The sequence below is a fragment of the Barbatula barbatula genome (genome assembly GCF_947034865.1).
Source record: "Barbatula barbatula genome assembly, chromosome: 24".
In the NCBI taxonomy this organism is placed as follows: domain Eukaryota; kingdom Metazoa; phylum Chordata; class Actinopteri; order Cypriniformes; family Nemacheilidae; genus Barbatula; species Barbatula barbatula.
Window position 1 is genome coordinate 8,115,729 of NC_136787.1, and position 21,016 is coordinate 8,136,744.

Genomic DNA, 21,016 nt, shown 5'->3' on the forward strand with positions numbered 1-21,016 from the left:
TTATTTTTTTTGAAGAGTGAACTATTTATACATTTACTTTTCTTTATTGGTGTGGTATTTGGCTTTTGCTGTGTTGTAATTTTATTTAAAAATTTTTTTAAGAAGAAGGAATTTGAACAAATATCACATTAGTGATTGAGATTATTTCAGACATCATTGTTTAATCCTTTACTCTGCATTCAAAAGAAAACGTCTGCAGGACTTCTAATGAAAAACAAAAAATGTAAGGACGTTCTGGATTTTACTGTGAGTAAAATTCTCAATGTGTTTTTACTGTGAGGAAAAAATGAACTCCTTCAGGTTTGGTATGACATGACTCGAGAGTGAATTTTCATGTCTGTTTGAACAATTTCTTTAAGGATCTAAAGCTGAGAGCCAAAGAAAATCTGCCATCCCCTCAAATATAATCCCTCAACAACAAAGGAGTGAGCATGCTCAGTGGGCTCTGTGATGCTGTTGCTATATGGCTGTGTGGGGTTTGGAGCAGCTGTACTGTACTGCAGAGAGAGTGTGAGGAGTGTTGAACACAGAAGTGCTACTAAAGAGGAACTAAAAGAAGGACTTGACCCATTTTTTGTGTTTTTAGTGTTTCTTTGCTTCTTTTCTGCTCAGTAGATACAGAGCATTAGGTTGTGTTTGCTCCAGTTACACTGCATACAGTGTGAGACTGTGACTGTAATCTGGATCTCAGATTGATGGAGCTTTACGGCTGGGTGAGTTGATGCAGTTCACCATGCTCATACTCTGACTTTATTTTTAAACTAAACATTATTCGAAGCTCTTTTCCAATAGTTGGAGTTTATTTACATTGTTATTCACAAATGGTATGTACTTATGTAAAGCTGTGTGCGTTTTACAGTTTGGAGACAAAATTGACACTAGAGGATAAATATGACAAAACCTTTAATTGGGGACATATGGGACGATTAGATTTGAAATAGCATGAAATATACAAACAATTATTTGCATGAAATTATTTATTCATTTATTTAACTATTATTTATAAGTATGGCATTTAAAATCAAGCTTTTCAAAGGTAAGAGTGACTCAGTTTTTACATAGGTTAGATGATTTGCATAATGTAAACACTGGTCCGGAAGCACTTCCGAATTTTTTTGTATTTCTTTTATTTATAAAACTAAAATGTATAAAAAATATGAAAGTTATTTGATTCGGTTCTAAATGTTCAGTCGCTTGTATTTTTGTTTAAATGTTCTTCTGAAGCATTGGATCAGTGTTGTTTACATTTCCCGAAGTGGTCTACACCACACATCACTGCTGTCACAAAATCAGATTTTCGCTTCACAGTTATTGTGCCCAAAATAATTTACAATAATGTTATGGTCAATATTTATGTTTAGAAAATAAAAATACATGAGTAATACAGTGATCGGGTCTGTTGACAGGGGTAGGTGCTGCGCGTGGTTAATTCTGTTGTCGGGGGTTGAGTTGGTTGAGTGCATGCATAAGTGTCTTTTGCATTCGCGTTGCGTGCATTGGAATTTGTAGTACGTTCGTCTAAACAGCCAAACGGTTGCGGCCCACCGGGAAAACTACCGATTCGGCCGATAGCCAGTCCGCCCCGGTTAGTGATATAGCAAATATTAATGTCTTGTATGCACAAATATAGCTTTTAAGGTCCCGTCTGTCAAATTTAGAAGCATCTAGTGGTGAGGTTACGAATTGCAACCAACGACTCACACCTCCTTTTTGAAGCACAACGGTGGCTCTAACAGGACAAAGATGTCGTCACAATTTTGCCTCTTTGCCGAAGGAGATTTTAGGGCTTTTGCAGAAACAACATGGTGAATTCCATGCAAGGGGACCCGTGGTGTATATAGACAGAAATAGTTATATTTCGAATTCTAATGTCATTAAAACATTACGCTTCATAATGTAACATCTTTATACACATCCGAAGACATAGTTTTATATAATATATTGCATTTCTGTCAATAGACCCACGTAAATATTACAAACAGCACCTTGAAAGTTCTTTATTTTTAAAAGGAAAAAGTAATTTGGGGAATGTCTTTAACAGAATAATTACAGAAGAGAGTTATCTAGATCTATCTTTCTTTGGAATTTGTCTTTTAAACAAATGACGCAGATGTCTGAGCTTACACAAGTTCTTGCCTTTACAAACCAGGAACTGTTTATGTCACTGAAGCAGCCTACTTTGTATGGACTGACAGAGAGTACTTGGTACTTATAAAATGGACGTTTCCCCAAAGCCAGGAGAGACTTTGTTTGCGTGTCCCATCTCACAAGTTCATGGTCTGTGTGTTGAGTGGAACCTATATAGCTCTGTACAGACACCCAGGCGTCCACGCTGTCTGAATCTAACCCACAGTACATCTCTACCTGAGAGGGGAAATCTGCCGAGGCAAGCACTTGAAAATTACAGTGTTAACCATACTTGCAAGTCCACAGAAACAGAAGACAAAAAAGAGTCTTCCTCAACACTCCTACACTTCTCTGATTTATTCGAGAGCACTCCATTAACTAGTCCTGAAATAAAAACACCGTCATCACACCGCAGAGTAACATCCAGATGGCAAAACCTTTTTATCCCTGAATCAGAGAAGAACGAGGATGAGGAAGACGAAGACTCTGATGGAGGCAACTTGCACAAGTACCATGAGGGATCATCCCTACAACTTCAAGGTTTTAATGTAGCCCAAAGTATGAACACAGGGAGCTCCACTGAATGCCGAACCGGACGTTCTTCATTGAGCCAAAATATCCTCAACTATGAAATAAACTCTTTCAGTAAATCCAACGAGAACAAAGAATCTCAGAAAGAATCGGCTTCAGGCTGTGAGGATCATAGGGACAGAAAAGGAATCCCTATATCCTTCATGGATTGTGATGAACAGGACTGGGTTGACAAGCAAGACTATAGCAAGAATGCTCTTGAGGAACCTGATTACAACTGTGCTCAAACTGACAACCTCTTTAAATGTGGATCCTTGAGTCAAAACTCATCAGACTATATCACTGACTCTTCCTGTAACAGCTCTGATGGAGTATTAGTCAACTTTAGTGCTATCTACAACAAAACCAGCAATGCAGTTCCAGCGACTCCACTTAACCTAGAGAGTCCTGATCAACAAGATGGTTCCAACCCTATGCCCAGTTGGTCACCTTGCAGTGTTGATCCAAACAGCAACATTTTCCCACTTAACTCTGATCAATCAGTGGACATTTCTGACCTCGCTTTATATCTACAGAGTCAAGCACAGCTGGCGGGTTCCACTCAGAATTACTATAAACTGGTAACATGTGACTTGTCATTCCAATCTTCACCCAACACACCTTTGTCCTCTTTGACAAGTTTCTCTGAAACTCATAGCCGGGGTAGCTGTTCTCCACCCTCCCAATATTTCCTCTTTGGACAGTCAGAGGTAGAGGAAAAGGAGTGGCCGAAGGATGAACAAAACAAACACCAGGTATTTCAGTCCAAACTCTGAAAAAGCCAAAAAATATAATTTATTCACCCTGTCATTTAAAACCTGTATGACTTTCTTTCTTGCGCAGAATGATATGTTGAAAAACTTTGGTATCCAAACAGCCCCTGTTGGCCCCCGCTGACTTCTGTTGTATGAACACAAATCAACTGAGATATTCACAAAACATATTTTGTGTTTCACAGAAACAAGAGTCTTTTACAGGTTTTAAACTACACAAGGGTGAATAAATAATGACAAACCTGTTGTTTTTGGGTGAACTGTCCCTTTAAGTGTCACAAATACACACCAATACGTTATTCAGAAACTATTAAAGTAAATAAATAGTCTACTTTAATTTCATGTGACTTTAAATGGATGTGTTTGTGTTTATATATTCTTGGGAATCTACCAATATTCACAATAGAAAAAGTAAATTTGGACAAAGAAATGGTGTAATGTACTGAAAATAGCTTATTTATTCAGAATTTTCCAATTTGAAAATATGACCAGAAATGTTTGTTTTCAGGATGATAGACACATCGAAGACACCAGGGTCAACAGGGAACAATTTATAGAAAACAAGGAAAAAATGGTCTCTGTAAAAACACATCACTCTGCTATAAGAGTGTCAGAACATAACAGCAGTAATTACATCAAGATTCCTCAGTCACAAAGCTGGACTAGCAGTCAGAAATGCTGTACCTTATCAAAACAGGCTGTCCTACAGAATAGTTGTCCCAGCCATTTAGATGCAAACCTATCTTCACATCAATCCACGCAACACGCAACCTCATTTGCAGAAATTGCTCAATGTAAGAAAGGAAATAGAAAGCCATCAGGGTCGTACTCCCCTAACTGCTCCTCTTTTCAAAAAGAGAATACTTCACACCAGAATATCATGTCATTTAACCCCCGAAACAATGACAAGATCACAATAGTTTCCCTGTGTACTGACAGCAATAATCAATCCAATCCAGAAGGTAAGGACATTGTTTTATCAAATAATCCCTCTCTGGCGAAGGTGCAATGCTAACTCATCTTTATCTTCTGTATATATACTTTAGGTAAAAGTGTCTTGTCCCAAGATGTTGTACGATACACAAAAGCACAAAGGCCCACCTCTCTCCCCATCACACCTTTTGTGCTTCAAGCACCCTTAGGCAAACAACAGAGCAAGACACTTGGATCCCTTCTTAATCAGTACATCAGCAACAAATACAACAAGCCTGGGCCATCTAAAGCTACCTGCAAAACCAAGGGACACATGCAACTCTCTCCTGTTGGATATTACTCCACCATCCACCTGGAGACAACCACCAGTTCAGATACGTGTTCCACCTGCACATCAAGTCCTGTTTTTCCCTCCAGTCACCCACAGTGTACCCAACCCTGCACGCTGTTGGGAGGCATTCACCAGAACAGAACCCCAGATGAAACAGAGAGTCCAAACGCTTGCTCTAGCCAACAATATCCATTGACAGGAGAACAACTAACTTATTCTCTGTCTTTTTCGTCCACAAATCAAGATCCAAATTGTCTTCCAGAGCAAGTGTCTCTTGATCATAGCCAGACTCCAACTGTAATCAGAGAGGAACTGTCGACTGTAAGTTTTCAGGATGAATCCTACCCTTCTCAACATGGATCTTCCACTGCCATCACACCAGTGACCTCCATCCCACCCCTTATCTATTTACCTGCGAATGGACGAAGATCCCTGTCGCCATTTGAGGTTTGCACGAAAGAAAGACTTGGCTCCAACATCTGCCATTTCTTTGGCTCAAATAAGCAGTCTTGTAAGTGTCTTGAAATCCAAATTTCTATTCATCTAGCTAATTCATCTGCATGTCTTGATAGTGTAATAAACACAATTTCTGAGGTACTTCCTCAACTCTGCAGGTGCTAAAAAGATCTGCCTATCACCAGAAGACCCTTCAGAACCTTTCTCATTTGAAGCACTACACAAGAAAAGTAAGATGCTTAGGGATTTTGAATATACTTTATGGGTCCCTACATTTTTTAAATGCGTGTGACGTTTTAACGTTCAATGTATACATTCAGTTGCACACATTCCCTCGGATCACACCAACAACCTTGGTCCTGCTAATGCCACGCTCTATAATTTAACTAAAGGAAGGGTTTTGTAACTCGTGTTCTCATGCTTTGTATTGAAACATATGTACAGTATATAGCTAAAGTATACACATCTACTCTGAAATTAAATAAGAGCATTTTTCTAAAAGCAGAAATAGAAACAGAACAAAGAAATACAATCCTGTCTACTATGTCATTCACATAAACAGGACAGAAATACAGAGTGTATGTCGTCAGCATTGCCTCTGCTTCCCTGAAGGAGAAAATGTGACCTACTTCTGGGTCTCTCTGCCTTGGATTGGCTGAAACCCTCTGCATGTGTATGTGTGTTTCTATAAGAGCATAGCATGCATATTATTACAGTACATATTCATAAGTCCAGTTAAAGTCCTCTAGGGATCAGAAAAAACACATGTCCAACGGTTGCAACAAAATACAAACTGTGCCTTCATGCATGCCCTCATTATTATGAAACTGTTAATAAACGGAATGTGTTTTATGAGTTTATAAGGAATTCCTTTCACTCATCTCTTTCTGCTTTCCTCCAGGTATGTTGAAAGATTTGACTATGGCGGTGGATCTTATAACAGCGCATTTCAGCTCAAGACAAGAACCAGAGAAAAAGGTATTCCCAGGAGGATGTAAAATTCCAAGATGGCTCTTTGTATAACATGGAAAGTGGGACAAAATATCTTGGATAGATGTATCACTGTGCATAACAAAAAATCATAAATGTATTTCCCATGGGTCCTTATTAGACTGACAGACATGGCTGTATATATTCTCTGTATATTTCACAGATGTATGGTGCCATTATAAAGTTTAAGAAGTATCAAGCAAAAGCCCAAAAAGTTGTTGTCATTGTAAATTTGTTTCTAGATCGGACTTGGAAATAGTTCACTGTGCAGAAGTATAAGGCAACTTGTCTTTGAACACCTCTGCCCTGCAATCCAGAACATACTTCAAGATGGTCTGAAAGCCTATAAATTGGATTTAATCATAGGACAGCGATGCAACAAATTGTGGAATGTCATAGAGGCCACTGCCCATCCAGGTCTGTGCCAGCCAAAATTTTTTAGGAGTTTTCTTGTGTTCTACTCACTGTAAAGAACTTTTTGCTACCTTAATTTAATTGTTATCAAATTGCCCATACAAGTTATTTCAACTCAATATTTTAATGCTTTTACATTAATCAAAATAAGTTAACCAATTTCAACTTTTTTAAATGAATTATAACAACTCACCAATAAAATGTTTCAGCATAACATTCAACATAAATGTTATTTGGCCCAAACCTAACTTCTGGCAGAACTCTGCAGAGCATCAATAACGTGGAGTAGTTTTAATTTTATATAATTATACAATAAAAGATTAAGATAAAATTCATAGAATGAAATGTCAAAAAAATGTATATTACTAGCCAGACCGAAAACCAAATACAGACCGGAAATTAACTTAGGTCAGGCGTATGCGTCCGATGAAACCATCTACAGACTTTCATGGATCTCAACGCAGGCAGACTCAAATGCGGGAAAAAACTCAGTTTTATTGAGAGACAACAAGGAATATATCTAGCAGTCAACAAGTCCGCTCGCCAGGCACCACCAGCAAAACGACAACCGAAGGGAAAACTGGACCCGCCGGAGAGATGAAGAGCTCACAGAAAGAGTGCTGGATCCCTCCTCGAGACATTTACCCACAAATGGAGAATGTGAAACGGGGAGAACCCTTGACTCGTTGATAACTATAGAGATGACCACTTGTGGAAAGATGCCTTGGTGAAGGTTGCTGAGAGGTCCAGGATGGCCACGGGAACTAAAGAGGCCCACAAGAGAGCAGACAGAACGAGGCAGGGCACACAAGACAATAAAGCAAAGGGAAAATAAACTAAAGTAAACTGCTGAGGAGAGGTAACTGGGAACTAGATATCAGAGACTAGCAAAGTCTTTGTTAGACTTTAACAAAGACTGATGTAGTCAGGCGACCGGCTGTGACATACACATATAACGTTCAACAATCTGACAAAGGACTATAGAACAGAAGGAAATATAAAGCGGAGGAATTCAAAACCCAAACGAGAAACAGGAGGGGAGAGAGAAGACAAGGCGTAGAGCAGGTGAAAGTCATAAAGTAAACGAGAGACAGAGAGTGGAGAGAGAGAAGAGACAGTGATTAGAACAGGTGAGAAGACTGAAACAATAACGTGGAGACAACAGGGTACAGAGGGGCCGGGCAAACACCATAATAACAAGAAAACGCATGGCTGGCTGTAACCGCACCATGTGCTCAACAAAACTTCAAAATGAGGAGGAAACAGAGACACACTTAAAAGGAACCCGAACATTTTTGAATAGTCAATAGAAATTACTTGTGAAGCCAATTTGATCGTACTTTTGAATTTAAGATTTCAAAATTTCATAGATGTTTAGGTTCATGAAAGCCAACATATCTCTCTCTTGCAGGCTCAGCCACCCGAATGCCTGACAGCTTGGTGTGTTTGGTAAAAAAATGTGCCGATTTATCAAATCAAAGCATGAGGCCCCATATCTTCATCATAGAACTGCTAAAGTAGGTCAAATACTGAACGCATCTGTGAAAATGGTTTTATTTGTAAAATAACTAATAAACCCGTTGCTGTTTAGTTTGCGTGCTATGGAGTTCTGGATTCGTCATTTGTACAGTTGTGCAGGTGTGTGTTATGATATTCAGAAATTATAAACAACATTTGTTTGTTTGTTATCGCAATGCTTGGTGTCTCACCATTCCATACACATCTCTTTCCAAGACATTGTCGGGGACCATTATCACCAATGGGGTTTCATTTCTCTGGCTCAGAGGCCAATGTATGGACCACTGTTCCAGGAGCTGCTCCTTTTGCTTCAGCCACTTTCCTCGCTACCCTTTGACCTTGATGTGCCATCTATAACTAACATTCAAAATCAGACAGAAGCTTTGCCTCATATACGTCTCGCTCAGTCATCTCAGATCCTTCAGATGAGCTCTATACAGAGGAACGCCAAGAGTGATGTCTCAAGAAACAAGGTAACAAGCGGGTATTGGCTCAACCAGACTCCCACTTCAGAGCGTGAATCGACAGTCTGCTATTCTAACAGCACACATAAGAAAGAAGATAAAGAAAACAGAATGGAAAAGAATGACGTTCCAGAATCATCCCAAAGGTTTGAGGATGACAAATCCTTGAGCACACTGCGTTGGGCCAGACTCTTTGGTTCTGTAGGTGGAACCACAGTTGGGCCAACAAAAGCACAAAAGAACATAATTGGAAGCACGAGGTTTGTACTGTATGATATTAGTTATGATTCCTCATAACTTTGCCTTTGTTGTCTTTATGTCAGGACATTTGTCTTTTCCAGGCGGCCCTCGGAATGGCTGAAGATTGGCGCATCACAAGTGGATCTGCTTGCACAGTTAGTGTGGACAGGGAAACAGTCAGAGAGCATTAAAGTGAACCACAACAGAGATTCGGCAAATACAGAGCATATACTGAATCTATACTGAGATGTAGTAAAAATCCTGTACAAACCGTACAAACATTACAATTTGATCTGTTCCTAGACACTACTGTATATAGAATTACTGTATAATGCCTTACAATTACTTCCCAATCTGGAAAATTAGCCATGGCTTTGTAAGAAGTTTTGGAATCTGAAGTTTAAGCCATTACAGTGAGCAATACTACACATTATTACACCTAAAGGGATAGTTTGCCCCAAAATGATTTTTTCCCCAAACAACACAGGCCCCCTTGACTCAATGTCATCACATTTCTCAAAATATATTTCGTGCACAACAGAAGAAAAAATCATCTACATGTTTTGAACAAAATAAGGCTTTTTATCACTTTAAATCCTATTAAAATATATGGATGGATATTTTCTGCCAGTACTTAAAACACCAAACTGTAGTTAAGGTCCCCAGAAGTCAATTCCTGCACTTTATCTGTCTCAGATCATTAACTGTAAATCTGGTCTTATTAATTACGTTGTTGCTTCATTTTGTGGCATTATAAAAACGACATCAGTACTTTAAAGTATTTCCCTGTGGTGTATTAGTTATCGATAGTTTCCTTTTGTGTGTTTTTCCAAAAGTTACATTGCAATTTTGCACGATAAAATGATCAAGTTTACCTATATTATTTAGATTAAAATGCACGCTGGGTGTGTTTCACACACAATGGTTCTAGTTACACAGCAGTATTTGTTAATGACTACATACGTTCTCCCCAGTCTGGCCCGTGTTTAGTGACAGAAAGATGAACAAAATTTAGTTTTTATGGTTTTGAACATTTTAGGTTTTAGTAAATCCTTCCATTAAAATAGAAATGTTCTTTAATCCATGTTGGTATCGTGCACTTCGGTGTATCTGTGTGTTGTCGGAATAAATAAGTACTTTTTTACATTGTTTGAAAATTTGAATTTCTTTAAATCAGCTTAAATAACGTTATATGATCATAATTTACTGTACATACATTAATCGCAAAATACTGAAATTCTCTTCTTAATGCCGATATTATTGTAACATTGTCTTTTGGTGAGTTGTGATATTTTTTATTTTAACAAACTTTTCACCAAGTTAACTTAACTCAGCAGATAACATTCTGGTGCTTGTTGAACTACATGCTTTTAATTGTCTTCTAATGTGATGTGTGAAATGTATTCTGGTTCTTCAGATCAGTCTGTTTTCCCCACTTTTCATCCTCTGTGTACCAACAAGACCCAGAGCATTTTGGGTGAGCTGCCCAAACGTTTGACCATATTTATATCTGTATCCTGTTGACAGACAATTACGCAGCCATGTTAACTATTACCAAATTACGTTTAAACACAGCATCATTTCTGGAATGTAGCCACCATCTTAATTTTGTTTGGCAAATACCTGGAATGTGCCCTGTGTAGGAAGGTAGAAGACCTGTTTTGGAGGAGTATATTGTGGAGATCAGAGGCAAGCCAGTAGGCTCCTCCTCTTGCAGTCTGAATGAGCTTTGATCTGCCTTCCTTTCCTTGCCAAAGTGGATCAGTGCCTTGTTGGTGATGATGGGATATCCAGTTCCAATAAGGAATCGGGCTTTGGGAACATAGCCAGTAAAACCTGTTGACACACAGACCAAAATGTTACAAATGGTTTCAAAATTACAAGCAAGCTATGAGCACATCATGTTGCTAACTGAGAGATAAACATTAAAAATACTTTTTGCTTCTTGCTTAAGCTTAACCTTGGCTTACCTGAGATGAAATACTTATGTGGGCTGCTATCCTTCATGAGGTACGGAGAGCCTTGTGGCTTCCAGGGCTCCGGGGACTGGTAGGGGGCAGCGTCTGTAGATACTGCTGTCAGAGGAGTATTCAACATTCTTGGCTACAACAAACAACAACTGTTAGCTTGAGGACTTATTCTTCAACTTAAACAGTAAGTAATTCATTGGATTTAATAATTAAAGACACATCACATGTTGTTAACCTGCACTCTAAATACAATTGTGTACACACACATTTATATTTATTAAAATACGTTCCTGTTTCTGCTGATACTAGGGATGCCAGTTCCATTTTATTTGCTCTTATGACAATAAAGTTGAATCTTTGAACCTTTTGAATCGGTTCCAACTAGGCATGTGACTGTATAAAATTTTCACATCAAGTGACAGCAATTGCTGGATTTTTTTGGTAACACTTTACTTAAAGCATATTTGTATAATGCATCATGAAAGTTTTTTTAATGTATTGTAATGCACCTTATAATGCATTGTACTGTCTTACAAATAATTGTAACTAACACATTATAACACTTATCAATTCATTGTAACACTATACATTTTTTATTTGGTTATAATTCTTTACAACAACATTTAATGTATTACAACACACATTATGAACAATTAAAGTCCATCATACCCTTTAATAACCCTTTATCATTTATTATACATGAAAGCTTTAAGTATACTGTTACCAAATTGTTTACGATACACAATATTTTCACCTTATTTTCAGTGTTGTCAATAACAAGTTTGAAAAGGTATTGAACACTTAAATGTAAAAATATTATAATAAAATAAATTAAATCATTTAAATACATAAAAATGTATAAAGTAAGCAAGTAAACATTCAAGTGCAAAAGTACAAAACTGTCATAAACTATTTTCAATCATTATTTTCTGGGCCGGTATGTCGCATCCAGAAAGAAGTTTGTGTTTACATAATATATGTCTGTGCATTGTGCATATTAATTTTGTAATCATGTATATATTTAAGACAAATATTAAAATCAATAAATGTTTATATTTAATTTGAATGATATATATATATCACAGTATACTGTATCATTGAATATCGGCACATCTTTAGATCTAACATGTCATGTGTCTGAGTATTACTTTACACATTTGCTTTAGATTTGAAAGCCCCAGCAGGAGAAAGATTATCCGTTTGTTCCTTAAACAAAGCTATCCAAGGGATCAAGAAGACTTGCAATATTGTTTCATATGATATGTATATTGCTCATTTGTTCTTTTGAAGCTTGCCAGTATATTAAACTATCCAGCTCTGTTTTCTTACAGGTTTGGGATTTTGGTGAGGAAGCTGTGTACATCTTTATCTTTGGTGAATTATTCCTTCAAGAAAAATAGCTGAAAGTATAGTCTTTGAATAAATCATTAGACTTTCACAGCTTGTTGAAACACAATGTGACGATAATGGCCTGAAATCATTTGCAGTCCAGATTGGAAAGCCTGTTTGGTAACAGCACATCTTTTCATTTACAGGACGTGTGACACTTGACTCGACCTGCTTTGATACCAGATATTTAGCATGTATAATTAAACAGGGTGACCCATCACGGGAGAGCTGTCAAGGGGAAGTAAAGTGAGCGTGACAGCTTACTTTGAATCCCGGGACACTGTTGTTGACAGAATAAGGCAGGTCAGCAGAGGCTGTATGAATCCTCCTCTCTTGATTCTGGTTGAATTGTGACAGAGCCTCTCGACAGGTTTCCGCATATGTTTTGCTGAAGTAGTTTTGACGCGTTGGTACAAAACCTGGGATTGCAAGACACAGATATGGTGCATGTTACCACGTCTGTTTTGCAAATCAGACATCAAGGAAGTTAAATGGAAATCATTATACAAAAATATCTGACTGGAGAATGCGCTTGACCTGTATGTTACGCATTAATAACATAACCTGTGTATCCTGGTATCATTTTCTCCAGTTTCCTGTTCACTCCATGCCGCCCCCTCCAGATCTCATCACGGGGTCCCGTTTCGTTTTCTGTCGACGGGAAGCGTCCCGTATGGAGCACAAGCCTCTGTGAGTGAGAGACCTCAGGAGAGGACAGGAGCTTCGCTGTTAACTGACCGTACGACTGGCCTACATGATACTTCAGCTGAGGACAGTAGCCTGCATACCTAAAAACCATTCAATTCAATTCAATTGTATTTATATAGCGCTTTTCACAATGTGCATTGTTCCAAAGCAGCTTTACAGGGGAAATTTGAAACACAAAAAAGGTAAAACACAGTACATGAATAGTTTAACTTGTTATATAAACACCTAGTAAATAATATCTAATGTCAGCAGTCTCTCTGTGGATTATTTAGCATGTTTGCATTAAGTGAATGCTTGGCTGAAATGATGTGTCTTTAATCCAGATTTAAATTGGGCCACTGTGTCTGATCCTGGAATAATATCAGGAAGGCTATTCCAGAGTTTAGGTGCTACATATGAGAAAGCTCGACCCCCTTTGGTGGATTTAGTTATTCTGGGTGTTATCAAAAGTCTCGAGTTCATCATCGGCATGTAATAATGTATGTAATAATATATAATATAACATGTCTGGGATTTGTCATATACTGTATGCTGTCTGTGTATTTCAAAACCAGTTATGAATTATCTTGACCTTATATAATTCATGTTAAGTTTTCTCACTCATAGCAATTTGCATTCAGATACTTCATGTCTATTGACAGTTACAGGATACAGAACGAATATTTGACAACTATAATAAAAAACAGTATCCTGTTTTTAAACTGCTGTGTTATATCACTGTTCAAAAAACGACTTCTGTCAATACTTGACAGAAAAATAACTCTCTCTTTCACACAGCAATAACTGTAGTTTTTACACAAATCATAATAAATCCGCAAAAAATAAAACACTACACGAAATTAATAAATTAAATAAGTGCAAACACGTTTACGTTATAAAAAGTAACGGAAATGCGAATGTTACGATACTTTAACCGACAACTCTGACAGACTTACCCAGGGATGTACTGCGGGTCAGGTGTCACCAGAACTTTACTGAATTTCGGAGGAAATCGCTCCATGACGGGCTGTGAGACTTTTCTTCACCAGCAGGAGTTTTTATTACAGTAAAGTGTTGTGTAGCGGTTGCTAGCGAGAGGAGACCGCCCTGCTCGAGCGCGCGCGCCTACACTGTGACGCATGCTGTCCCGATTATCGTGAAGAAATCTGACTTATTAATGTACCTCGTTTTTATACACGAAGCACTAGTCCGGCAGGTATATATGGTGCAGTTGTTAATGGTGGCTGTAATTTTGACCTGTTAAGAGCCTCACACAAGGTGACGCGTCAACCTCTTGTGGATAGTAGAAGAAATGCACACAGAGTAAATAGTTCACCCCAAGATTCTGTCATGAATTACTCACTCTCTAGCTGTTCCAAACCCGTATACATTTATTTTTTGGTCAACACAAAGAAAGATATTTGGACGAATGCTTGATACCAAACAGTTCTTGGACCCCATTGACTACCATCGTAGGAAAAATTACAATGGTAGTTACAATATGTACATATGCATTTTTTGTTTAATTCTTGACACTTGTGTATTTGTTTGTGGTTGGCATTTTTTCTCTGATAACATTTTCAGTTTTTCCTCCATAGTGTGAAGAGAAATGCTGTTCCATGCTGAAAAACCCAGCTTAAACCAGCATGTCCAGCTAAAACCAGACTGGGAAAGTGAAAACCCCTCTAAAACCAGTCTGATAAACCAGCTATGACCAGCTTAGGCTGGTTTTTTCAACAGGGTTGTTATCATAGTGAATGTGGATTCCTCTGCATGGCCCATGCCAGCAGATGTACAAAGATATGAAAGTCTGCAGTTTTCATGTGCTCATTCTCTTAATGTACGTACATGAAAAGTTACTTTGATAATTTCCTTAAATTAGGGGATTGAGGATGGTAATGTTATATGTCACAGTTTGAAAGATGGTGTGGTGGTTTCAAATTGAGTGAATATAATCATATACCTTTTCTATTTATAGAAATGCAAAGTTTTACATTATAATTTGGTTAGAACAAAATATTTACAATGGATCAAGAATCATCTTCACTTATCATCCTAATATCATCTCAGAGTACTTGCAGTTTCAGTGTGACTGTAATAAAGAACAGTTTCTGTCTCGTAAACATGTCTTGACAGATTAAAAAGCCAACAGCATGAGATCAGGATTTTGGGAACGGCAGCGGAAGTGAAGCACTTGTCAGAAGGTGATTGAAAAGCATGGAGTTGGAATGTGGGCGGACCTTGAAAGGTGTCTTTAGTTCAATGTGACAAACTGACTACCTTCACGTTTCTTGTCAGATATGAGAAAGTCAAGGTGTTGTAGGAAGACTCACTTGTCGAGTCAACAGCAGTCTAAGGAGAAAAATAGTATACCCGGGGAAAGAAAACCCAAAATCAATGAACCTCTATAAGAATTTTGGGAATCTCCTTGAGAGTTGTGTGACGGAAGGCAGCCTGGATGTACACTACGGTGTGGATGGATTCAACCTCACTGAAAGAGACTCTGTATCCAGGGATTTTCATCCAATATCCAATATAAAGTCTGAATCGGAGGACTCTGGATTTGAGACGGTCAGTCCCTATCATTCTCATCATGTATCTGGGCTTACAGATCACTGCTCTCCGGAGGATGATGTTCGACCTTCATTTCCAGCTCCTTCTGTTTGCTCCTCATCCTCCTCGTATGTCTGGCTTGGCTCTGTGGTTCCAAGAAACACATGTCTGAAGGTAGAACAAGCTTTGAGACGGACAGAACAAACGTCACTGCATGTCACAAGAAAAGGACCCCAGCATCAGACGGAAAGCAGGGACCCTACACCACGGTACCGTTGTAACACGGCCTCCTTTCCAACCAGCTGTCACACAAGCAACTTCAGAGAAGGTCAACGGATTAGTCGTCCAAGGAGAATTCATTCACAACCTCCAGATCACAAGAAAGCAGAGCTGTACAGAAAACAGGTGATACTTTTTTTGAATATATTGATGCATTTTGATGAAATGTAAAATGTGAAACATTATATTTGACAAATGAATCAAACCGATTTTGTTTGGTTTCGCATCAGAATCTTTGCTGTAAATTAGATCTTAGATTTTTTTAATTGTGTGTCTCATTTGATGACAACTGCTCTCTGGCACCAGTGACATCACCCTATATAGTTAATGGCTGGAATACACTACAAGACTTAAAATCTGGACAGATTTTTAAAACTAGTCATACACTTGCAGACGGAAGTTTCAGATAGAAACACACTTACTGATAAAATCTACAAACTGGTACGGACTTTCTGCAACAAGTCCAGACTGAAAATTTGGGCAAAATCTAAGCAAAAGTCTGGCAGTGTATTTTAGCCTTAATGCAGACGCATATGATATTTTAAAGCGTCTGAGGGAAAATTAACATTAAATGATGAAATAACAGTGTGTTTCTCACACAAAAGCTTTTTTGAGCTTTAAAAAAAGGAAAAAAACATGAACATACCCGTTTGAGACAACAAACAATGACAACCTTTTTAGGTAAACTGTTGCTAAGTTGCAAGTTGACATTTCTAACAGACAGGTATCAACAGGTGAGGTGTAAAGGTTAAGCAAATAACAAGCAATCCTCATGTTTCCTAACATTTTATGCCTATAGCTCAAGGACACAATGAACAAGTTTACCCCTTACACACATCCAAACTAATACACATGTACACATTACTTTAACGCACATAAACAAACATACGGACGCACATGCACTGTCTAGATATCTTTTCAGCACCCTCTTTACTGTGGACCCTTGTCTGGGATCTGTCGCAGGGGACATTGAACAAGTGCATGTGAACCGGCTGGTTCAGGTGAGGGCGGAATGACTGGAATGGTGCAAGAGTACAGTGCTTGTGGAAAGGAATGTGTGGGTGTCGAGAATGCTTCTGATGATTGCGATCTGTGCCGGACATGTTTGAACATTATCACTTTAGCGGGATCTGCGAGGGAAAACATAATTTCATTCATAACCAAAGTTGTACACATCTCCTTCGCTTAGAGTTGATCAGGTTGTTGATCGTTGCAAATACCTGGAATGTGTCCAACCCTCTTCAATAGCTGTGTGAAGTTGCTGAATATTGGCAGGAACTGGCCGATCCAGAGCATCCCAAACATGCTCAATGGGTAACATGTCCGGTGAGTATGCTGGCAATGCAAGAACTGGGATGTTTTCAGCTTCCAGGAGTTGTGTTCAGATCCGTGCTACATGAGGCTGTACATTGTCATGCTGCAACTTGAGGTAATGGTCGTGGATTAATGGCACAACAATGGGCCTCAGGATCTCGTCACGGTATCTCTGTGCATTCAAAATGCCACCAATAAAATGCACTTGTGTTCGTTGTCCATAATATAAGCCTGCCCATACCATAACCCCACCACCACCATCATGGGCCACTCAATCCACAACTTTGACATCACCAAACCGTTCACCCACATGCCGCCATACACCCTGTCTGCCATCTGCCCTGTACAGTGAAAACCAGGATTCATCCGTGAAGAGAACACCTCTCCAAAGTGCCAGATGCCTTCGAATGTGGGCATTTGCCCACTCAAGTTGGTTACGACGGCGAACTGCAGTCGGGTCGAGACCCTGATGAGGATGACGAGCATGCAGATGAGCTTCCCTGAGACGGTTTCTGACAGTTTGTGCAGAAATTTATTTGGTTATTGAAACCGATTGTTGCAGCAGGTGTCCAGGTGGCTGGTCTCAGACGATCTTGGAGGTAATGCTGATGTGGAGGTCCTAGGGCTGGTGTGGTTACACGTGGTCTGGGGTTCTGAGGCCATTTGAATGTACTGCCAAATTCTCTGAGACAGCTTATGGTAGAGAAATGAACATTCAATTCATGGGCAACAGCTCTGGTGGACGTTCCTGCAGTCAGCATGCCAATTGCACAATCCCTCAAAACTTGCGACATCTGTGGCATTGTGCTGTGTGATAAAACTGCACATTTTAGACTGTGGCCTTTTGTTGTGGCCGACCTAAGGCACACCTGTGCAATACTCATGATGTCTAATATTTGAGTTCAGCTCATGAAAAATGGGGGCAAAAACAAAAGTGTTGCATTAAAAAATTTCGTTCAGTGTATATTTTTAAAGAATTTGGGAATAAATTGAGCTGGGGTTATTGTGATCAGTGAGTGAATTAAAAGCCTGATCTCATGGGAATTCATAACATTTTAACGGGGTGGCTTATTTGTACCAAATCGTACAATGTGAATTGCATAAAAAAGTATGATTATAAGACAAACGCCATAATGAGGTCATGAGGTCACTGGTATGAAACCAAATCGTACATAAGCATACAAATGAGATTGTACAAATTTATACGCAATAGCCCCCTTAAGGAGTTAAAAATTACTTTATGAAAAGAAGAAGAGAAAGACGTCTGCTGTCCAATCATGTCATACAGACATTAACAAGATGTCTGTAAGATGTTTATGATTTAGAAACTATGTAAAACTGCTTTGCCTACGATTTTTGCAGAGCAGATGTTTTCCAAATCTCCAGATCTTTTGCAGACATAGAAGCTGTGCTATCTGGGAACAGATCAAAAGAAAAGAAAGTTGCTTTCTATGAAATAAAAATGTCTTAGAAACAGTTGACTCCCTTTTTAGATGAATAGTCTTAAAAGAAATATAAGATATCCTTTACTCACCCTCATGCCCTCTAAAATGTATATGACTTCCTTGCTTTGTTTGAACACAAATAATTTTATATTCAAATGTAGTCATAGTATCGTCCTACAGTATATAGGCCAACCTGCTCCATCCAATTGTCTCCGTTTGGTAAATAAATAAATTTAGTGATAGATTTATTACATATCCATGGAAACATACAGATCAGCATGGCAAATTTAACATTAATAATATTGAATAGCTTTGTGACATCTACAACGATGAGAAATTTTCTCGTATTTGTATTTAATGAATGATATGTTTCCATGTACGTGTTTCATTTTCAATTCCTTTAAAGCTTAAGTATGTACTTTTTGTGTAAATATTTGTGTCATTCCAGCTTAATACACAATGATAACTACATTTAAAACTATTGTGACTAATGGCAAATGGTAGATTGATCAGGACCCCTGTTTTAATACAATATTCCTTTTTTTATTTCTCTTCGGTGATGCTAGTAATGGTAATTTGTACAGTATATTATTTTTATTTCATTGAACGTCTTTTGGCAGTTGTCCACCAAGCAACTCAAACTGTATTTAGCATTAAGATAAGAAAAATCTATGTCTACAATACAGATCAAGTATTATGTTTCATATAGCAAGAGGGATGTTGATAAATCCACTTTTGCCTTTCGTATAGCACCAAATGATATCACATTGTATATACTGATGCCAACACTAGGATTCCTAACGAATACAGGTCACGATCTCTTTGTCTGAATTATCTCAACAGTTTGAAGAAGAAGAGAAAAGGAGATTAGACAAGCTCTCTCCGGGGCTTCTTTACCTGGAGCAGGTCTGCAGGATGCTGGAGAACATTGCAACGCTGCAGCAGCAAAACCACAACCTCCAGAAGGAGGTGGAGAACCTTAAGAGTCAGCATGCTGTAACAGTAAGTGACATTGATGTATAATCCAACAGCTTCCTGTTTCTGTTCTCCAGCTGAATTCACGGCAAAACTAGTGTCAAGGCCTATTGTTTCATGTCAACTGAAACTACTGTACATATTTGCAGAACATTAAGTTTCTCACTGAATGTTTTGGCAGTGTGTGCGATTGAATGAGAAAGAAAGAAACTATCTTGCAAGACAAAGATTCGAGATCTTGGCTCATGAAGATTCAAGCAGCCTATCAACTTTCTCAGAGGAACCTGCACCGTTTCGGCGAAGATCTGTGTCTGATACTCGGGCATCCTTGGGCCGTCATAGTGAGTGCTCCTATTGACAGGCTTTATCATATTACAAACTAATAAACACATTTTTATTGGTTATCTCATGAAGGCAGAATGCCTTTTTAGAGGGCCCTCGTGAAATCAAAGTGTGCTAGTTTTGAATTCTGTTATTGGCTTCATTCTCAGATGTTGTTTCATGTCAGTGTAATGAATTGCTTGTATTTATTGTCCCACAGGGAGGGCAGGGTTTGCTAGAGATGAATCTTTTGCCGGTGTCTTATTCGAGGAGCCTTACTGTAATGATCCTGTAAGTAAATAGTCATTGAACTAAATAAACAATATAAATATTAATATCTGGTAGCAAAGAAAAGTAAATGTTGAAAGTGATCACTAATGTATTCCTCCATTTGTTAATCCAGCCACCAGAACATGATTCCAAAAAGCCAAGTATGATCCAGAAGATCAAATTTACATCACTTAGAAGACAGGAAACACAAAAGCCTCCCCAAAGCAAAAGGTAAAAAAAATATTTTAAATAGATAGATATTTTTCTTCAACTACACAGTATATACTGTATATTATATTATTGTTGTTATATGATGTCATGTATTTGTTTCTCAAAGCGATCAGCCAAAGAAGAAAACAAAACTGATGAACATTTTTAGAAGTAGAAGGATGACCGCACGTTTATGAAATCTATGGTACATTGTAACCCAGAATAGCTTTATAATGGAGATGCACACCTTACAATTAATTAATATAATTTTATAGTGTGTCTACTTAAGTACCTTGTTAAACCTTATGTGTAAGCATTCTGTATTAATACACTGAAATGTTTATTTTGACATGGTGATTAGTAAACACATTATCCTATTAAATATACAACCATTTGGCAAATGAATAATACGGAACAATGTGAAATAATGTAATATGAGAAACATAATACTATCTACTTGGCTGTGTGAAACAATGTTCAGTTTACGAGTATTTGTAAATATACGAAAATGTTTGATTTAAAAATCGCTTACATTGTATCTCTTTGTTATAATAAAATATGAGTGTGATACTTTATCTCATTCCGGAAATGTAAATGTAGAACAAAATGAGTAAAAAAATGTACATTTTTAGCACTAGTTCATACAGCATCAGAGATATTATTGCTTTCATTTGAGCTTAATTTAGTTTATTCATATTTTAAATTAGCTTATATTTTTAGATCTTTAGTTAAATTTTTTTAGCCATTTTGGTATTTTCTTTTGTCATTTTCTATATAATATGAATTA

General features: G+C 38.0%; 3 protein-coding genes across 3 annotated transcripts; 2 read left to right on the forward strand and 1 right to left on the reverse strand.

The window, feature by feature from the left end:
• Positions 1–431: 431 nt before the first annotated feature.
• LOC306889336 (AP-4 complex accessory subunit RUSC2) lies at positions 432–9,959 on the forward strand. Its single transcript, XM_079448146.1, has 11 exons — positions 432–713; positions 2,150–3,452; positions 3,979–4,432; positions 4,517–5,245; positions 5,349–5,420; positions 6,092–6,168; positions 6,423–6,597; positions 8,006–8,111; positions 8,186–8,232; positions 8,329–8,836; positions 8,918–9,959. The coding sequence occupies exons 2-11, from the start codon at positions 2,217–2,219 to the stop codon at positions 9,060–9,062; spliced, it is 3,549 nt and encodes a 1,182-aa protein (XP_079304272.1). The 5' UTR covers positions 432–713; positions 2,150–2,216; the 3' UTR covers positions 9,063–9,959.
• cimip2b (ciliary microtubule inner protein 2B) lies at positions 9,960–13,969 on the reverse strand. Its single transcript, XM_079448147.1, has 6 exons — positions 13,819–13,969; positions 12,740–12,963; positions 12,440–12,594; positions 10,787–10,919; positions 10,440–10,652; positions 9,960–10,333 (listed from the first exon to the last, which is right to left on the reverse strand). The coding sequence occupies exons 1-6, from the start codon at positions 13,881–13,883 to the stop codon at positions 10,230–10,232; spliced, it is 894 nt and encodes a 297-aa protein (XP_079304273.1). The 5' UTR covers positions 13,884–13,969; the 3' UTR covers positions 9,960–10,229.
• Positions 13,970–15,098: 1,129 nt separating this feature from the next.
• LOC306889131 (uncharacterized protein) lies at positions 15,099–20,865 on the forward strand. The gene is made up of 6 exons (XM_079447841.1): positions 15,099–15,820; positions 19,297–19,455; positions 19,610–19,769; positions 19,970–20,040; positions 20,153–20,250; positions 20,357–20,865. Exons 1-6 carry the CDS (start codon positions 15,260–15,262, stop codon positions 20,424–20,426), a joined length of 1,119 nt encoding a protein of 372 aa, XP_079303967.1. The 5' UTR covers positions 15,099–15,259; the 3' UTR covers positions 20,427–20,865.
• The last annotated feature ends 151 nt before the right edge of the window (positions 20,866–21,016 follow it).